The sequence below is a fragment of the Macaca nemestrina genome, chromosome 11, assembly GCF_043159975.1.
Source record: "Macaca nemestrina isolate mMacNem1 chromosome 11, mMacNem.hap1, whole genome shotgun sequence".
Classification (NCBI taxonomy): domain Eukaryota; kingdom Metazoa; phylum Chordata; class Mammalia; order Primates; family Cercopithecidae; genus Macaca; species Macaca nemestrina.
In genome coordinates this window covers 7,017,016-7,035,168 of record NC_092135.1, presented here as the reverse complement: position 1 = coordinate 7,035,168, position 18,153 = coordinate 7,017,016, and the positions used below count along the sequence as shown (strand labels likewise).

The 18,153-nt window shown below is 38.9% G+C and overlaps 1 protein-coding gene across 2 annotated transcripts in view; it reads left to right on the top strand.

Annotated features, from left to right (window-relative positions):
• LOC105492445 (contactin associated protein family member 5) overlaps window positions 1-18,153 on the top strand; it is a 909,336-nt gene that overhangs the window by 29,938 nt on the left and 861,245 nt on the right. Inside the window, exon 1 of one of the 2 annotated variants that reach the window (XM_071072553.1) lies at window positions 31-489. The exons of the other annotated variant lie outside the window; for it this stretch is intronic. Within the exon in view, the coding sequence (XP_070928654.1) occupies window positions 408-489 (82 nt within the window). The 5' untranslated portion in view covers window positions 31-407. Of the gene's footprint in view, window positions 1-30; window positions 490-18,153 lie in introns of those variants that run through there. 2 annotated transcript variants of the gene reach the window in all.

Genomic DNA, 18,153 nt, shown 5'->3' with positions numbered 1-18,153 from the left:
CGGCCCCGCTCGCCTATAAGGAGCTGTCCGCCACCCCGGTGCTGATTCCAGCTCTCGCGCCCGAAGAGGTGGATTTGGCTGTCCACCGAGCTCCGGCGCTTGTCGTTCTAATTGGGTTTGGATTTGCACCGTTAAGGAGGGAGGAAGAGAAGGAAGAGGCGGGCGAGGAAGGCGAGTCCAGCTAGCGGCTGTTGCGGGGACCGTAGCCCCAGCTGCACCTCCGGAGACTCCCCCGCCACGGTTTCGGTGGAGCGTCTGGGCACGGGATGGTGTGAAAGAGCAAGTGCCTCTCCAAGGGGGGGTGGGAGGGGGTCAGGCCGTGCAGAGAAGAGAGCGAGCGAGAAGAAGCCGCGGCTGGCGACTGCGAATTTGGGATTCCATTGGGAGGGACCGCTCACTCGGGGGAAATGGATTCTGTACCACGGCTGACCAGCGTTTTGACTTTGCTGTTCTCCGGCTTGTGGCATTTAGGATTAACAGCGACAAATTGTGAGTACGAGGAGCTGGGGGCGGGTAGGTGAGGTGGAAAACGATCGCATTCAGAAAGACAATCAACTGTCTAAGCGTACTCGATTGTGTCTGCTTTGGGCAAAGGAAACGGAAAAAAAAAAAAAAAAGCTAATCAGTGTGGTTCCATCACTCCAACCATCCCAAAAGTTAGCAGAGCTCAAATGAGCCAGCCCTGCTGGATTTCCTGCCTTCTTCCGTTATCGCAAAGTTTAGGGGATGAGGAAGGGTTTCTCTTCCCTTAATCTCCTGCTAGCTCCTCGTTCCATGCCTGCATGATCTCAGCCAGGGCTTTTTCCGGAGAAGGGCCCCCGGTTCAGACAGAATGCACTGGGAGCTGAGCTTCCTGGGATGGAGAAGCTCCCAGCCACCGTGCTCGGTGACAGTGCCTCATCTCTGAATGCAGTGCCTCAGATTTGCAGTATACCGAGCACCCCACGATATGTGGCTCTGCGTTCTGCCCTAGGTAGAAGGCTCTAGTTGGGGTATCCTGCAACCAATGGGCACCGGTTTAACAGGATTGGGAGTTTTGGCCTAAGAGTCATGGACCACTGTAGTCAACCACAAGATCAATGGCTGCCCCTATTAGAGGAGGAAGAGCTTTGATGCACACCCCACCCCAAAAATCTTTTTGCTTATGAAAATTAATGAGTATACACTAAGTGTACACTCTGTCGTCCAAGATCTAACCTCGGCAAGTGCAGGACATTTAATTTAATAGGCAGGAAGGCTGGACTCCTGGGGATCCACCAACTGCACTATATATTTAAAGAATCCAGTCCGTCAAACTTGAATAAATCTCTGGAGCTGTGAGAGGTTCAGGCTCAATTTCTCAGCTGCCTCTCTAGGCTGAGGAGAGGAAGTTTTTCCAGCTCTGGGACCTCCTAAATGAGAAAGAATGCAATTAAGCCATCTGTGTTGTTTCCAAAGATGGTTTATCAAGGTGCCTCAAGTTTCTGGGCTTGCTCCCATATCCCTTATTCCTGTCATGAAGCTCAAAAATATTACCCATATTGGAAGAGTTTTATTTTTTATTTTTTGTAATTTGCACTATCATGGTTAGAGAACAGTAGGAAGATTACTTACCACATAGGGGCCTTTCTACCTCACTCTCCACCCACTTAGGTCCTAGAGGACCCTGTGCATTTATCCCCAGAGTTATGTCTCAAGGGAAGATAATTGAACAAATGTAGTATACAGAAAAATGTTCAAAACTGAGCCAGTGTTTCTATCTGTGGTCAGAAGTTTTGGAGGGACAGCATCTACAGTTAGTCATAATGCCTTATACCAATTGTATTAAAGTTTGTATTCTACAGGAAGGCTAAAGGGATCATCCTCTCTAAAGGAGGATCCAAAGGGCCCTGGTTTATAAATTATTTCAGAGAATATGTAGGAGCAGTTGGAATCTGACTTTTTTCGTTTACTTCTTCATCTCCTTGTCTTCCACCTCCTTCTTTTTCTTCTTCTTCTATGAAATTGTTCCCGTGTTGCTTTAGAAAAAGATCTAAGTGGTTAGTAAGAGGAAGTAAGGCACAGTGCTGGGCTAGTTTCTCCACCTTCTAGAACACTAGAGGTCAGTATTGTCCTAATGATACAAAGGCGTGGCAGCAAGCTAGCTGTGTTTTCCCTTCAGCACATTTACCTATCTGAGGAGAGTGAATACTTTGAAAAGCCACAAAGATGGGGGTGAGAGATAAGGGTAAAATATACTCCATAGGCATATGGCTTTGGACTTCCTAATGCAACAGCTTTGCTTAAGAGCCAGTAAAACAAATATTGTAGAATAGCATTTATTTTGTAAATTAATTGAATTGTGGTTAATGTGTTTTAATAATGCTCATAAAACCTAAATGACATGGATTTAAGACTCATGCTTATCATTACCGATGCAGTAATAAAGCTAATTCTGAACATTTAAAATGAAACTTTGTGATAATGAGCTTTAGTATTTTATCAGTGACAGTTTAATTTCCCCATTTCCAATCAACATTTCAATTGAATGCTCGCTGCTTGCTAAATATTTTAGGGTCAATATTCTTAAGGAATAATCATTAATGATCATTATGCTGTACAAAATCTATTAATTGAGTGAATAATAGAACAGCGGAAAAAGATTAGCTCTGAACTTGGTATATTTTGGTGTCTTCATAACCTATGATGCAGAAGCTCTAAGAAAAATGCATTAAAATTCCACAATTCCTTTAGATTTCTACTGACCACACACTTTATTCATTAAATATAAGACTTGGGTTTATTTTTATCTATAATCAATTAATATTTGTATACATATATTGAACATTAGCAATTTCTTTTCAAATAGTCACTTTATAAAAGTTTATTTGGAAAATTTTTTTACAAGATCATTCTTCCTATATTTTGAAGTAATACTTCATGACATTTGTGACAATAGCCTTGAAAATGGATTATTAACCCAATATTTTCCATGATATATAGTTACACTTGTGGACTTTCTTCAGGTATACATAACTTCTAATTGTTTTTATTATTCTTATAATAATATGTTGTTGGTGGTTGTCATTGTGGTGTGGTGTGTTTTTGTGTGTGTGTGTGTGTGTGTGCACGTGCACTTACATTTCTCATAATCTGACCAAAATTTGGGCTTTTAACTTCAAAGGAAAGATGAATGCTTGCCCAGTTATAGATTTTGTAAGTTTCTAATTAAACAAAATTAAAATAAAGTCAGGTTAGAAGGGCCAGCTTCAGTACAGTTATTATGAATCTTTGCAGAGAACATAATTACCTACCAGTAATAAAAACTGCAGAAATTCCCTCATTTCAGATTTTCAGGATATTAAATAGCTACAATTCTTCCTTTGGGTTTACCCTGAGGGAATTAGTTAACTTTGAATGTAGATATAGTAGGCCAATGTTTAACAAAAAGTCATTTTACATATAATATTAACTCCTTTGACACAAGAAGAAGTGATATGACTTGATAGTTGGTTACAGTGAAACTGGGAGTTAGAAGAGCTGAGGAGTTCTAGCCCTAGTTATGCCACAGCTAAGGGTTCAAATACCTGTTATGTTATTCAACCTTTTAGTGCTCACAGGCTTGAGTATAAAACAGCAATTTAGGTATGCATCTGCTCCAAAACAGAACAGCAGGTACATATATTACTGAGAAAATTCTTTAAATATTAAGTATGTTAAAAGACAATTACAGTGATAGAGTGTGCATTCAGAAGATAGCAGGAATGCATGGAACACATATGGTGTCGTTACTTACTATTTTTAACAATAAGTATAGGTTGTGAGATTATAAAGAGCTTTAATTTTGAGCCATACATCACTTTGAATGATTTCCAAGCACAGTATCTTAAGTTTGTTGCTACATATTAGGGTCACACAAATACAGCCTTGAGAGAGGGATCAAAAACTCTTCATTCTAGCTCATTCATCACATGTGGAATTTCATCTATGATATATGAGAACGTCAATCAGATTCATAAGGCTCTTCAAATAAGGAGATGCACTTTGAGTTATCTGAAGCTTATGCACAAACTCAATCAATAGGTAATATTCAAAATAAACAAACAATCTGTCTAGTTTTTTCAGCAGCAACTTTTTGTGGCATTTACAGTCGGCACAAGTAAAGGAAGAACTATAATGCTCTTTTGGAAGAGTCTTAAAGATTTTCCTTTTGTTGAATTGGCTTATCTTTGACAATACATATGAGCACTTTTTCCTTTCTCTTCCGATAGTCCCCCATCTCACAACTAAATTTATATTTCCACAATTGGGAAATGTATACCAAACCCTAGCCTAGCAATTTCCACATGAGTTCAAAATTATGAGAAAATTAGTTTTATTACGAAAACCTTACTCTCTCCTTGATTTATTTTTGTTCTAATGAGTGACTATGCTCTTCATTGCAGTCTTCTTTCTTTTTCCTTTGTTTCTCTGCCCAATTTCATTGCTTTCATTACTGGATCCCAGTTTCCCTTTACTGAATCACTTTACTTCTTAATGCCCATTTGTTAAAAAAAACAAAATAATGTGATATCGTTTGAAATGCCCCTAAAACCTTCATTTGGTGATTCAGAGTCTTTGAGTTGATAAGCCAGAGCTTCACTCAAATATTGCCTGTGTATACAATGATAATTTTCTCCCTTATAATGAGAAGGTGGAGAAAAGATCTAGTTACCTACAATACCAGAGGGCAATTGCAATTCATTCAATAGGACTTTATTGAAAGGTTGCAGTATACACATTTGGAGCCAATAATGACATTTTTAATTCATAAGGGAAGCTTTCTTCATTCATCAAAACTCTGCCACTTTGTGGATGGTGACCTTGTAAAGGTTACATAGTTACCCCGATGATCTTGCTGTATGAAATGAAGAAAATGGATTAGATCATTATTATTAACATCCTATTTACTTTTAACGAACTTTGTCTTTAAATGCTAAGGTTGCCTACTGGTCATTTCATCTGGATATTTCTGGGATGATTATATTCTAACATTGTAAAACAATTATAATTAGAATAACAACATAGTAGGGTTTTAATTCCTACCAACTTCTATACACTTATCTCTTACCTCATATTGTGTCCACATAAATTATCAAGGCAGCACAGCTAGGTATACTTACAGATCCAGTTTACAGATTAGTATATCAAGGTTAGCAGAAGTTAATGATTTCCTCAAGATCACAAATCTAAGCAATAAAAAGTCAATATCTGGACCTATATTTATCTATTTTCAAACACCAAACTCTTTGCAAGATATGAAACTTATTCCAAAACATTCACTTTGACATTGTGTATATACATATCTGTGGAAACTTGACATGAGTTCTTTATGGTTAATTTCTGTAGCTCTACCCATGGCAAAGGGCATGAGAGTAGCAGTTCACACCACGGCCAACTCCTGAGTCACATCTAAAAGAAAAAAGAAATGGAGATCTAGATTTGATGCAAAATGCTAAACAGCACAATGACCAAAGATAAGAGCCTCATCTGGATGAGCACTTGGTGCTTTATGTTTTCATGAGCTTTGATTTAAAAACTTGATAGGGAAAGGACATAGCCTTGATGAGGACTTGTGAATCCCTTTTGTACACATACACACACACACAGAGTACCATAAAAGGCACAAGTTGACATTACGGCTTGTAAGTCTACAGATGTCAGACCAACAAGTATTAATTAAATAATAGTTATGAATTCCTTGTCCTAGCACAGGCCTGGCCCTGATCTGACTAAACCTCATCTTCACCATTCCTCCAACACAAATTTATGAAACTCCTTCACATTCCACAAACAAGCTCTGTTGTCTCAAATCTTGCATTTATTTTCATAGACTGCCTGCTTGGTCTAGAAATACCCTTTTTCATTTGTTATCTTATCTCACTCTCTCCCTACTACACACACACACACACACACAGAGAAATATTTTTCTCAGGCCTATCAAGTGCCCCTATATATTACATTTCCATAGCACTAACAATTCTTGTCTACTCAACTAGGATGCAAAGTTCTCTGATGGTCATATTTTATTTGAAAGTCTATATTCAATTTCTAAAACATTGAGCAAGTGAAAGGATGAGAGAATAAATGATTGGCTTCCTGCTAAGAATGCTTATTTCTAAACTGAAATTCTCTCTTGGCTCTATCGCTAGAGTATTACTTTTAAAATTTGTTTTATGTCTATTTTTGAAACAAGTATAACTCACTACTGTTTTGGAAAAGCCAAGAAGCAGTTAGCTGTTAAATGAAAGAACAGAAGTTTGGATCACCTGATTGGATGCGGGAGCTGAAAAACGAGCCCCTGCACCTATGGAAGCTTTCGTATTTCCATGACTTCATTGCTATGATGGTCTCATTTATGTATCACATGGCCATTTGTTCCTAACAGAGGAAGCCTCTCCATCCACTGACATCAGTATCAAGTTGCAGCCAATTTTATTAACTTGCTTTATGGAATTTTAATGAGCTTTGCTTATAGAATCTAAAAAAATACATAATCACATTTCTATAAAAACTTTTATAGCCCAAGGATCAGTATAAAATGGAGAAGTTTGGATTATATTCAATGGGGCTTTATTAATAAATTATTGAAAAGATCTCTTTTTTTTAATTGCAAACCTACATCATACCCTGATAACATGATTCCATGAATCCCATGTCATCTTTTTAAGCTGTGGTCAAAAGCAGATTTAAATGTTAATAGTTTTGTGTGTGTGTTATGCATTTGAAAAAAATATTTTAGAACTACAGGTTCTCTTTCCTAAACTCAAGTTTGTCTATGAATCTGGAAAAATAATAGTGAATAAGAAAATGTAGTCCATAACCTCAAGCAGCTTTGAACACTTGCTTGTTAGAAAAATAAACCTTCAGTCATGTCAGAGTGATAAATGCTATGATAAAGGTAAACACAGCATGCACTTTAAGGCACAAAATGAGCATCTCATACTGGCTGGGGCATCAAAGTACACTCTTTGAGGAAAAACAAATTCGTCTAAGATTTCAACAGTCAGACTTCGTTAGCAGGAGAAATGGGAGGGGGGCAGTTATTACTTGGTATAGGGATGGAAGAAAAAAACAGAGTTGTAGGTAAGCATGAGAGTCTTTTATTTTTAAGGCTATGGAGATTCATTGAATGTTTTTATACATGTAATGATTATAATCAGATTTGTTGCTTTAAAAAATTACTCTGTGAAGGATAGACTGGAATAGACCAAGACTGGTGGTAAGAAAACCAGTTAAGAGATGATTACAATAACTGAAGTGACAATTAGTAAGACCTTAAGTAAAGAAGGATAGATATATCAGAATCTGCAAAAGTTACACAGCGTTGGAAAAAAAAAAAATGGCCAAGTAAATTTAAGACCTAGGCATATATGAGCTAGTAAACTCACAGAAGGTACAGATTGGTGGTTAAAATGTATTCTATAGCTGTTTCCATTGTTTTTGACAAATGAGAGGGATAGATGCTAGAGAAGGTACTCAGTTCTCTGAAATGAAGTTCTTCTCTGGGAATACCAAACGACCATATTCTCAGTGCAGTATATTTCATATTTGCATGACATTGTATAGCACATGCTGTCTGTATCCATCATCCTGATGCATCTTCTAGTCTGTAAATTATGCTGGATTTTGTCAGCAGAGTGAGAACTAGTCATTAAGGAATGTGTAATTAAACCTCAACATCCCAGTTCTCATTCCCCATCTGACAGGGGGGTAAACCAGGGATCATTACTGCTATCAGGGGCTGCTCAGTGGAAAGAGAAACAAGGGGAAGTTGGGTGTGCTACGCTGATGTGCTATCATTGGTAATTGATTTGCTGGCATAAATTCCATGTCTCTACATTTCTAATTGCTTTTGTGCGTATTCTTGGGGGTTGATTAATGCCATCTGTTCACTGGATCAGCTGAATTGATAGAGTTTTAAAGGAAGACAACAGTAATGTTGAAGATAGAAAGAAAGTGAAGGGAAATGCCAAAACACTGCTCATGATGTATATTATTTTTAACTATTCACCTTTGGAAGCAGAAATATCCTTCTAAAGGCAATCCAAAGCAAATAACAGTCTAAAGAAATGTGCCAAATAGACAAATGTTATGTAGGTATTAGTCTAGGCCACTATTTAATGAATAGGTGGGTTCAGTTGTATCTTTTTTCCCCTCCCTCCCTTCTTCTTAAACCTTCTTCCTCTCTTTCCCATTCCTTTTCCTCTGTCTTGTGACCATGTGGTTTGTATATTACCATTAACTTTTCCCTGAGATGATGATTCTCTTCTGGATGTAAGATAAAAGGAGTAAGAAGTCTTTGAGATTCCAGTGCTGCCTTGCTAAACGACACGGGCGTAGTCACCAAAAGTGAAACTTCCAGGCAAGACCTGTTACTGATGCAGGCCAGACATGGGCCTGGTGCCCACAGGGAACCTGGGAAGGCCCCTTGATTGCAATGCCCCATCCAACTCTGTCCCCAAACAACTCATCTGCCAACTCCATTAATTTCCTGAATCTGTAAATATGGGTGGAGTTGTGTGGGGAAGGGAGCCTTCCAATTCATATAAATAAGCTTTAAGACACAGAGCCCCACTGAGTATATGAAAGCAAATCTATACTGTACTTGACAGAGAAACAGACCTTTTCCAGAAAAAAAAAAAAGTGTGTATGGAAGAGATAGTACTGGGTATCTGGAAAAGGGAGGATAATGTTTTGAATCTGGAAGGAGAAAGAACAGGGATGTTCTAGGTATGCAAAACAAGTGTTGCCACTTTCCTATTTTTGCCCAGGCTGAACCCCTCCCTCATATTACATGACCAAAAGTGCAGCAGATGGCCAATGGGGAGATGAAAAAGGACAGTGAGAGGGGCATATGTCACACAGTTTGGGATTGATTTAATTCTCGTTCTGTGAATATGTTCTGTGGATACTAACATGGATCTTGCAAAGTCTGTTAAGTATGAGTGACTCTGATGTAAATGATGAGTTGATGGGTGCAGCACACCAACAGGGCACAAGTATACATATGTAACAAACCTGCACGTTATGCACATGTACCCTACAACTTAAAGTATAATAATAATAAATAAATTTAAAAAAAAAAGTATGAGTGACTCTGCATAAAATACATATAATGTGGACATCCAATCATTATACTTGTTATAATTATTAATGAAACTCAACATGGATTTTTTCATAATAACTTATGATACAATGTAGGACAAGGACAGCCACATTTCCATTTTCAAGCGAAGTCTGGCCCACTTCCCCTTCATCTGGGTAATGGGATGGGTGGGTCACTGCTAAGACAAATAGAAATTTGTTCTCATTTTATCTCCCATGTAAACAGTCTATAAGTAGAGTCTACCTCCACCTGACAGAGAAACATCACCATTCTGGATCCCTCACTTGTTTCCTGGGCTGAGTCATAGCATGATCACTGCTTCTAGGCCTTGGCCAGTGAAGCTGCTTGCTGAGGAACTCACAAAAGGAGCCCCATAAGAGTAGGGGAAACAAGCTTCATCTGGAGAAGTAAGGAGCACAGCCCCTCCCAAAAACTGAACAGGCCCGTGGAAAAGATGTCAGCATATGGCAGAAGGATCCTTAAACAGACCTTAAGTAAACCCATGATCTTGGGAAGGAGTGTGTATGACAATGTTCTCAGCTCCCTAAGACCACCATTTGCAGGAGATTCAGGCAGATGGACCTAGAATTGTAAAGTAGAGAGAGCCACGTTGCCTTCCTGCGTACTACTGAAGTCTGTTTCTGGTAAATAAGGCATAAGTATTCCTATTTTCTTGTTGTTTTGGGGTTAAAAATCAGGTGCTGCATCATAATTCATGAGTTATTAAGACATGTTATCTGTGACTCCTCCCTCCCCTTCCCTCCCTCCCTCCCTCCCTCCCTCCCTCCCTCCCTCCCTTCCTTCCTTCCTTCCTTCCTTCCTTCCTTCCTTCCTTCCTTCCTTCCTTCCTTCCTTCCTTCCTTCCTTCCTTCCTTCCTTCCTTCCTCCCCTCCCTCTTTCCTTCCTTCCTCCCCTCCCTCCTTCCTTCCTTCCTCAGGTATTTTTGAAATGCCTAGTGCTCATCCATTTATCTGTACACTTCTGAAATCTTTTTGTTCATGAGAAAACAGTTGATGAGAAGAAAAATTAAAATTGCCATCCACATAGCTCCAGAGAAAACCACAACAAAAGGTAACTGTGTCATCTCAAAGCAAGGTCATAGCACTGTGATCCACCCTTCCGTCATTCCTTTACTCTTGCTCCATGTACGAAGCATCTCTTATTTTTTAAGTCTTTTCTCCCTGCTCCCTTATCTTTGATATTCTTCCCCAATATTCTGATCTGCCTTCTTTCTAATCCTCCTTTCTTCCTTCTCTTTCCTCTCCTCTCTCTTCCCCATGTTCTACTTTTTCCTTTCTTTCTCTCTTCTTCCTCTCCATCTCTCCCTTCTACCTCCCTTTCCTCACTCTTCCTGTTGCAATTAACTTTTCTAAATGACTTGTTTTTACGTTTTATGGCCTAAGTTAATGCTTTTCAAACTTTTCCACTGAAGTGCTGCTCACCGGAAAATAGAGTGCATGGGAACCCAGGGGATTCTGAGAGCTCAGCTTCAAATGGCCACTGAAGCATGTAATTTCTTGAATTTTATCTTCAACACTCAGGCAAATTTGCATTCAGCTCCATATTATATCCATGTTTATATTATAATAAAATATTTTCCCCAAATCCCCAATTAAAATTGTTGACCCAAGTTTATTAACTTAACCCATGGCAGAGGGCTGCAAAATCCCAGGAGCACAGGCTTCAGTTTTTTGGCTCTTTCTCCCTATTTATGTTTTCCAGTCTTCCTGTATCACAGAGTCCTACTTTGTGGTCTCTCTCCTCATCTCAGAACAACAGGTTGCTGCATTTCCCATGATCAACTGTTAATCTGTGAACTGCCTATTATGATGAATCAATAATGGGGAGTAGGAAGGACTTATTAATTCACAAGAGAAAAGGAAACCCACAGACTGGCATAGTGAACAGAAACAGAGCCTTTTGGATGGGCTCTGGGTAAAAAGAAACCCCAGCCCCACCCCAAGTCTTCAGATACTGCTTGCCCCTGTTACGGTCACCTGGGACTATGCTGCCACATCCATGAGTTGTACCTTTGAGTGAATGAGCTCTGTCAGTTTACAGTAATGGGGTCAACCAGAGCAGATGCTTTCTGGTTGGAGATAGGCTGAAACCACCAGGATATTAAAAGATTAATGCCTCTGATTCTACAACAATCAGGAGCCCTGTGACACAATCCAAAGAAATGAAACCAAGCAGATTGGAATGCTGGAACACTGGAGATTAGAGATAAAGTTAAGTAATGTGTTTCTTTCTCAGCAGGGTTTCAAACCTACACTCCGTGCCAAGGTTGGTACTTGGTAAGATCTTACTCTATTTATTATCACAGTCCTATGAGACAGTTGTTCTTTTCCCCATTCTAGGGTGAGGATATACTGGCTTGGATGGTGTGGTAATTTACCCAAGATTAAACAGCTATAGGTGGTCACACTGGGATTTTAACCCACTTTTCTCTGGCTCCAAAACTCATACTTTTAAAAGTTTTATCTGCTGTTTTATTGAACTCAACACAAAGGCTTAGGCTGTTGTTAAACTCCAGCAGATAATTCATCCTATCAGAGACAGTCTTTCCCTATCATCCAGGGTGAGAAAAGCCTCATGTGTCTAGACCCACAGATTCTGCCCCAATGTTCAGGCCATCTTATTCCAGTCTTGCAGAAGGCTCCTTCTCCCTATCTAGAAGTCACTATGGCAACCAGTTCCTATAGGTTAGCCGTTTATAAAAGTTGCTTGTATTGCTCACTAAAGCTTTTCATCAACTTTTGGTGGCCAGGTGTCATGCCTTCACTAATGGCCTTGTGGATTCCATGATCAGTGCCCACTATGAGTGTCTGTTCCTGAGACTCCCCCGTCACTAAGTGCAGTATTTTTGTCACTACATAATATTTCACCCTTGAAGAATACTGCAGCCCTAGAATTTGTTACATGGATTTTATCTCTAAATTCTGCTCTCCCATGTCCACTGTAGCGTTATCTACAATAGTCAAGTCATGAAACTAACCTAAGTGTTCATTAGCAGATTAATGGATAGAAAGTGCATAGTATAAAAACACAACAGAATACTAGTCAACCTTGAAAAAGAAGGAAATTCTGTCATTTGTGACAACGTAGATTAACCTGGAGGACATTATGCCAAGTGAAACAAGCCAGTCACAGAAAGGCAAACACTACACAACTCACTTATGTGTGGAATCTAAAAATCTCAAATTCATAGAAGCAGGAGGTAGGATGGTTGTTGCCAGCGGCTGTAGGTGTAGGGAGGAATGGGAGACGTCGGTCAAAAGGTACAAAGTTTCACTTAGAAAGGTGGAATAAGTTCTAGAGGTCTTTTGTACAGCAAGGTGACTATACTTAAAAATAATGTGTTATACACTTGAGAATTGCTAAGAGAGTAAGATTTAAATATTTTTACCATTTCACACTGTATACATATATCAAAACATTATGTTGTACTCCACAAATACATACAATTTATATAGACCAATTAAATAAACAATACAATTTTTTTACTAATTAGAAAAACCTTATTCCTGACACTTAGATAATCGTTTCAAACAAGGTAATTATTGGATGCATTCAGATCTGTTCTTTGTCTTTACACTGCAAGATTCATCCCCAGATCCAGACTGTAAGCTCTTTTTACCCAATAGGGATGAGCAGAAGGTTAGGTTTGACAAGTGTATACCCAATTTCATTATTTTTCATCACTGACTATCACTGACTAGTGCCAAATGATGGCCCCCTGACCGACTGGCTTCAGAGCATTCCCTCGGTAGGGAAGGAACAGTGCTTGTACATACCTGCTTTCATTGTCAACTGCATGGAAAACCACAGTAGTAAATGCTTTATTTTATTCTCAAGTTCTCATGAGTCTGTCCCTCAGGCTTGCTCATTGGCTTGGTTGCGAGGCCTGTCTTTGTGTCTCCTGTGTCTTCTATTTCAGCTATCGTCTTGAGTCAGGGGACCTTCTTGTTTGGGTTTGGAGAGGCCAGATAATTTGCTCAATGTCCAGTGCCTTACAGTCTTGCCTGTCTTCTGCATCAACAATGGGAGCTATCGAGAAAGGACAGAGTATTCTGAGGCTGTTCACACTGAGGCAATTAATCAACGCAGTGTTCTAGCTCTGAAAACGAATTAACCTTTCAAGGAATAAAGCCTTAAATATTTAAATTTTATTTGAAAAGCAGAACCTTTGGGTTTACTAAATGAAATCTTACATATGATTTTAATATGTAAAATAAATTACAAGAGCAGCTTTGAAGAAAATAGAGTGAAGGGCCTAGAATCCTACCACTCAGCCTGCCCTTCTTCTGATTCTTCATGTAGGTGCCGTGTGAAGATTTCTGCCTTATTCTTAATTGCAGGAATCTCTAAGCTTACAATTTCACGCAAAAGCGACTAGGCGCAAGAATGTTTTGAGGAAGAGCGGGGATGGAATCCCTCCTCAGTCATGGTCCACGCCTGTCTGGTGCACAGCAGCAGAGCCACACTGGGTGTGCCCCACCTGGCTCTGCTTGCATTGGCCAACGAGCTGATGTCCAGGCTGGTAAATACTTCAAACATGATCTCTGCCCTAAGTTACACTAAATAAGCAGGCGCTTTATTCTAAACCATTGTAAATCTGATATATCTTACTATTTTATGTGAGTGTCAGGGCGAGGCATTCTTCCTGGAATTTACTGATTTGAAAAGATGGTAGCTTGTCAAATACTTGTGTCCTTATCTTGATATCCTTACTTGGTGGTAGCTATTTGTATTTTCAATAATTGTTTTGTGAAAGCCCTTGCATTATCTACCTGCATTCCAGGCATTCCCTTGGGACCTCCTCAGAAAAGGGAATCTCATGTTAGCTGTGATTAAATTGCCCATATATAGCACAGTAAATGGCAAAATAACTACTTAATAAATTGAACTGAAGCACGACAGGTTAGGTGAAACCCAAACACAGGCAGCAAGCCTGGATGAGGGATATTACAGGGCAAACCCCTGAGTGTACAGTGCAGTGCTCCCTCAACTGCCTCAAGCCTCTGTCTCCCAACATCTGTGAAATAAACGGACCTTTGGGCTCCATCAGTGAGGCCATCTCAGTGCTCCCTAATGTTAATTAATGTGAGTAGAAGTGATGAAAATATACAAATAAAATTGTCACACACCTGGATTCAGTCTTGATTTCTGATTCTGGTCAGAATATTAACTTTAATCACATCTTTGAGTGTTTACTTAGAGTACCATTCATCACAAAATCCTTTTATTTAGGTCTACACTGTGCTCTCTCCTCCCCCCCCGGTTGAACCCCAAATGACCCTGCTTTGTATTTGTAATAAAATTTAATATAAGTAATAATTTAATACAGGAAGGTTTATTTAATGGATTACTCAAAATAATTTAATAATATTAAATAGTATGCACACATATATATGCATACACAGATTTTTTAATGATTTCTTTTTAGATTTTTTTCACGGTTAGTGTACCTGGTGGAATTGTACATGTGCATATCCGCTATGTAAACCACTTGTGCCGGTAACTGTCAAGATTTATTATCCCCCAAGGTCAATATTGACTTGGGTGTCACCTTTGTGAATATTTACCTCTCCAGATAATGAATTGAAATGGGCATTTGGATGGAAATTAATATCTACTTATTTTCTGAAATCAAATGCTGTCGGGAGGTATGCAGACACGCTCCACTGTGGCTGCTTGTTTCAGGGTGGCGTTCAATAAGCATTCTTTGCATTCTGATTTACTGTGGTTATTTTTATACCTCTTTCACATGGTTCTTTTGCCTAACAGATAGACTGTGAACTTCAAATGTATTCAGCTTGACATTTCAGTACCACAATCAGGAGATCGTGATATTTGAGCATATGGATAATAAGTACACATTGGATTAGTGAGCACCTTGGCCTTGGAGTTTATTTAGGCCAAGATACTGTTACCTGAAAAACACAAAGCTCCTTCAACAATTGTCTAATTATATAAAGAATATGGAAGAGACATAAAATTACACAGTAGTTCCATTGGTTTTGAGGTATTGATTTGTCGTTTTGAGATAACCTTACAGTATGCCACGTGTCTTGTAAATATAATATATATGACTCTGTGTGCCTGTGTGTGTGTGTGTGTGTGTGTGTGTAACAGTGCTTACTTCTTTACTGGCAGAAGACAGAGATCTTTGGTAGACAGCTTTTAATATATCAAACCACAAATTCTAAAATTGTGAGACTACAATAGAAATATTTCCTGTTGTTCTTATTATAACTGTTGTATTAATTTTGGATATGGGTCACAATATACACACAGAGAATTGTTCAAGCTTAAAAGAACTAAGGCATTTAAATACAAGTATAATGGTGACAGTTTCTGTAATCTGTTATATATGAGTGGAATGCAAATATTCATAGGCAGTGCATTCTTGGTTTTGTCCTTTACAAACAAGGAGTATTAGTTTGTCATCCATGCAAATCTTTTCTAGCCATTAATGGTCTGATAAAAGACCTGGACTTAGGCAAGCATATCATAATTAAGCACAGACTGTGGCTTAGTAGTCAAGAGAATAAACCACTGTGAAAATTCATTAGTAAAGTTAATCCAAAAAACATCTGAGCAACTGAAACAAAATCAGTTCAAGGGGAGAATGTATAACTCTATTGATGTTCTCACCCTTGTTGATACATTGTTTAGAGTAAAGATTTCTATGTCTTCTGCATAAATATCAATTTTTGTTGGCAAATTCAATTTGACTTATTGGGTTCCTATAGCTAAGTGTTTTGTGGTTCATTGGGAAATGATATCATTTTGTGTATGAGGAAATAAAAATACCTCACTTGATGGCCAAAGTCTCATTTTACACACCATCCAATCCTCAGCCCAGGTTAAACACTAATGCCAAGATGGTGCCATTGCTTTTATGTGCTGGGAAGGTTTGAGTCCTAGAAGAAACCAAAGACATTGGGAGGTTTCTTTGTCCATTATTTGCACATGTATGGGCACACATGCCTACACACAGCAGACATATACACATACTGTCAATTAATTTAGTTTGTGCCTCTTTTTTAAAAACAGGAATTAACGTGGAGTCAGATTAGTGGTTTTCAATCAGATGTAACTTTGCCCCAGGGGACATATGGTAGGGTCTGAAGACACTTTTGGTTGTCACAGCTCGGGGGTTGCTACTGGAATCTAGTGAATAGAGATCAGAGATATTGGAAAGGAACATTCTACAATGCACATTGTATTATATGCCGTCTTTTGTCTCCCACAACAGATAATCATGTAACTCAAATGTGAAGATAATCAAGAGTTGAGAGACTAGTTTAGATCTATTAGTGATTTATGCATCATGATGTGTCAAATATATGTGTGTATATATATACACACACACACACACACACACACACACACACATTTGAGACAGAGTCTCGCTCTGTTGCCCAGGCTGGAGTGCAGAGGGGCCATCTCAGGTCACTGCAACCTCCAGCTCCTGGGTTCAAGTGATTCTCCTGCCTCAGCCTCTGAATAGCTGGAATTACAGGTCTGAGACACCATGCCCAACTAATTTCTGTATTTGAGTAGAGAAGGGTTTTCACCATGTTGGCCAGGCTGGTCTTGCGCTCCTGACATTAGGTTATCCACCTGCCTCAGCCCACCAAAGTGCTGGGATTTACAGGCATGAGCCACCATGTCCAGCCAATGAAAAATTTTAAAAAGAGGTTTTCTTGCAGCATTTAGACATATAGAAAGAGATATAAAATAGAAGAGCAATATGATGGCATACATTTTCATCCTGGTTCTGCTCACTGGCTATGTAAATTCCTCTTTATTATTTCACATTTTTTCCCAAAAAAGGTGATGATACCCTTCCTATTTTCTATTGCGAATAACATAAGATAAAGAATATTTTTAAGAAGCTGTAACCATGATTTTGCTGAAATCATATTTATTATAATTTTCATTATTTAGAGGAGTAATAATGGCTGTGCTGTCCTCATAGGCTTTAGACAGACAAGGATAACACGGAGGATATGGGCACAGTGAAAGAGGGACTGAGGGTACATATCCTGGACTGGGGGTACATCTCCCGGACTAGGAACTGCAAAGGTAAAGTTTATACCAGTTTTAGGTTTTCAAAGGGTTTTTAAGGTTGGTTTACATTTCTACCTCTGTTTAAAAATTATCTAGTCAGTACACCTTTTGGCAGGGTGCCATGTGCTATAATGCAATCACTGAAGTCTGTTTATAGTAAAGCACTTTCTGTCAATTTCTTCTTTTTGTAGGCCCCCTCTTCCATAAGCATAACTCTCTATCTGTCTATCTATCTATCTATCATCTATCTATGTTTGAAAGACTATCGGATAAAAACTAAAGGTGCCAAAGTTGCCTATGCTTTGGAGGTGATGTAACTACATGTCTCAGGAAAGGTCATGAACCAATCTATTTAGATGGCACTCTCTACCTTATTTAGCAGCTCAAAGATCAGCTAGATAATAATCCTGGCTTTGATTGCTTATCTTCTCCAGTCTAATATTCAGTTGTTAACATCAATTACATTAGAAATAGTCTTTAATTTGTCTTTTCAATGGAAAGAAGATGAATGGCCTTGGTCTCTACTGGATGTCTGCCTTTTGAAAAAGGAAAGTGATAAAATCAGAGGTAAGAGACTGCAGAGTTGGGAAAAGGACCTTGAAAGTGATGTAGTCCAGCCTACCCTGCATAATGTATATAGATCTCCACATTCCCTAAAACATTGCAGATGGTTGACTATTCCATTTTACTTAACCTCCTAAGTGAAGAGGTGGGACCTCACAGGACAGCTCAGTTCCTCAACAAAAATTATAGCTGGTAGGACATTCTTTCTTCCACTGTACACAAGTCTGCTCCAAGTACCACCAAACCACTCTCCGTAGCTCTACTCACTGGACATTTCAAACCAAGTCTTCTTCCTCTTCATCATAATTATTCCACAAATACATAATGATAGCCACCACTCTTCCCTCAATCTTTTCAATCTTTTTATATCTTCTTTTTCTTATTTTTTTCTATGACATGAT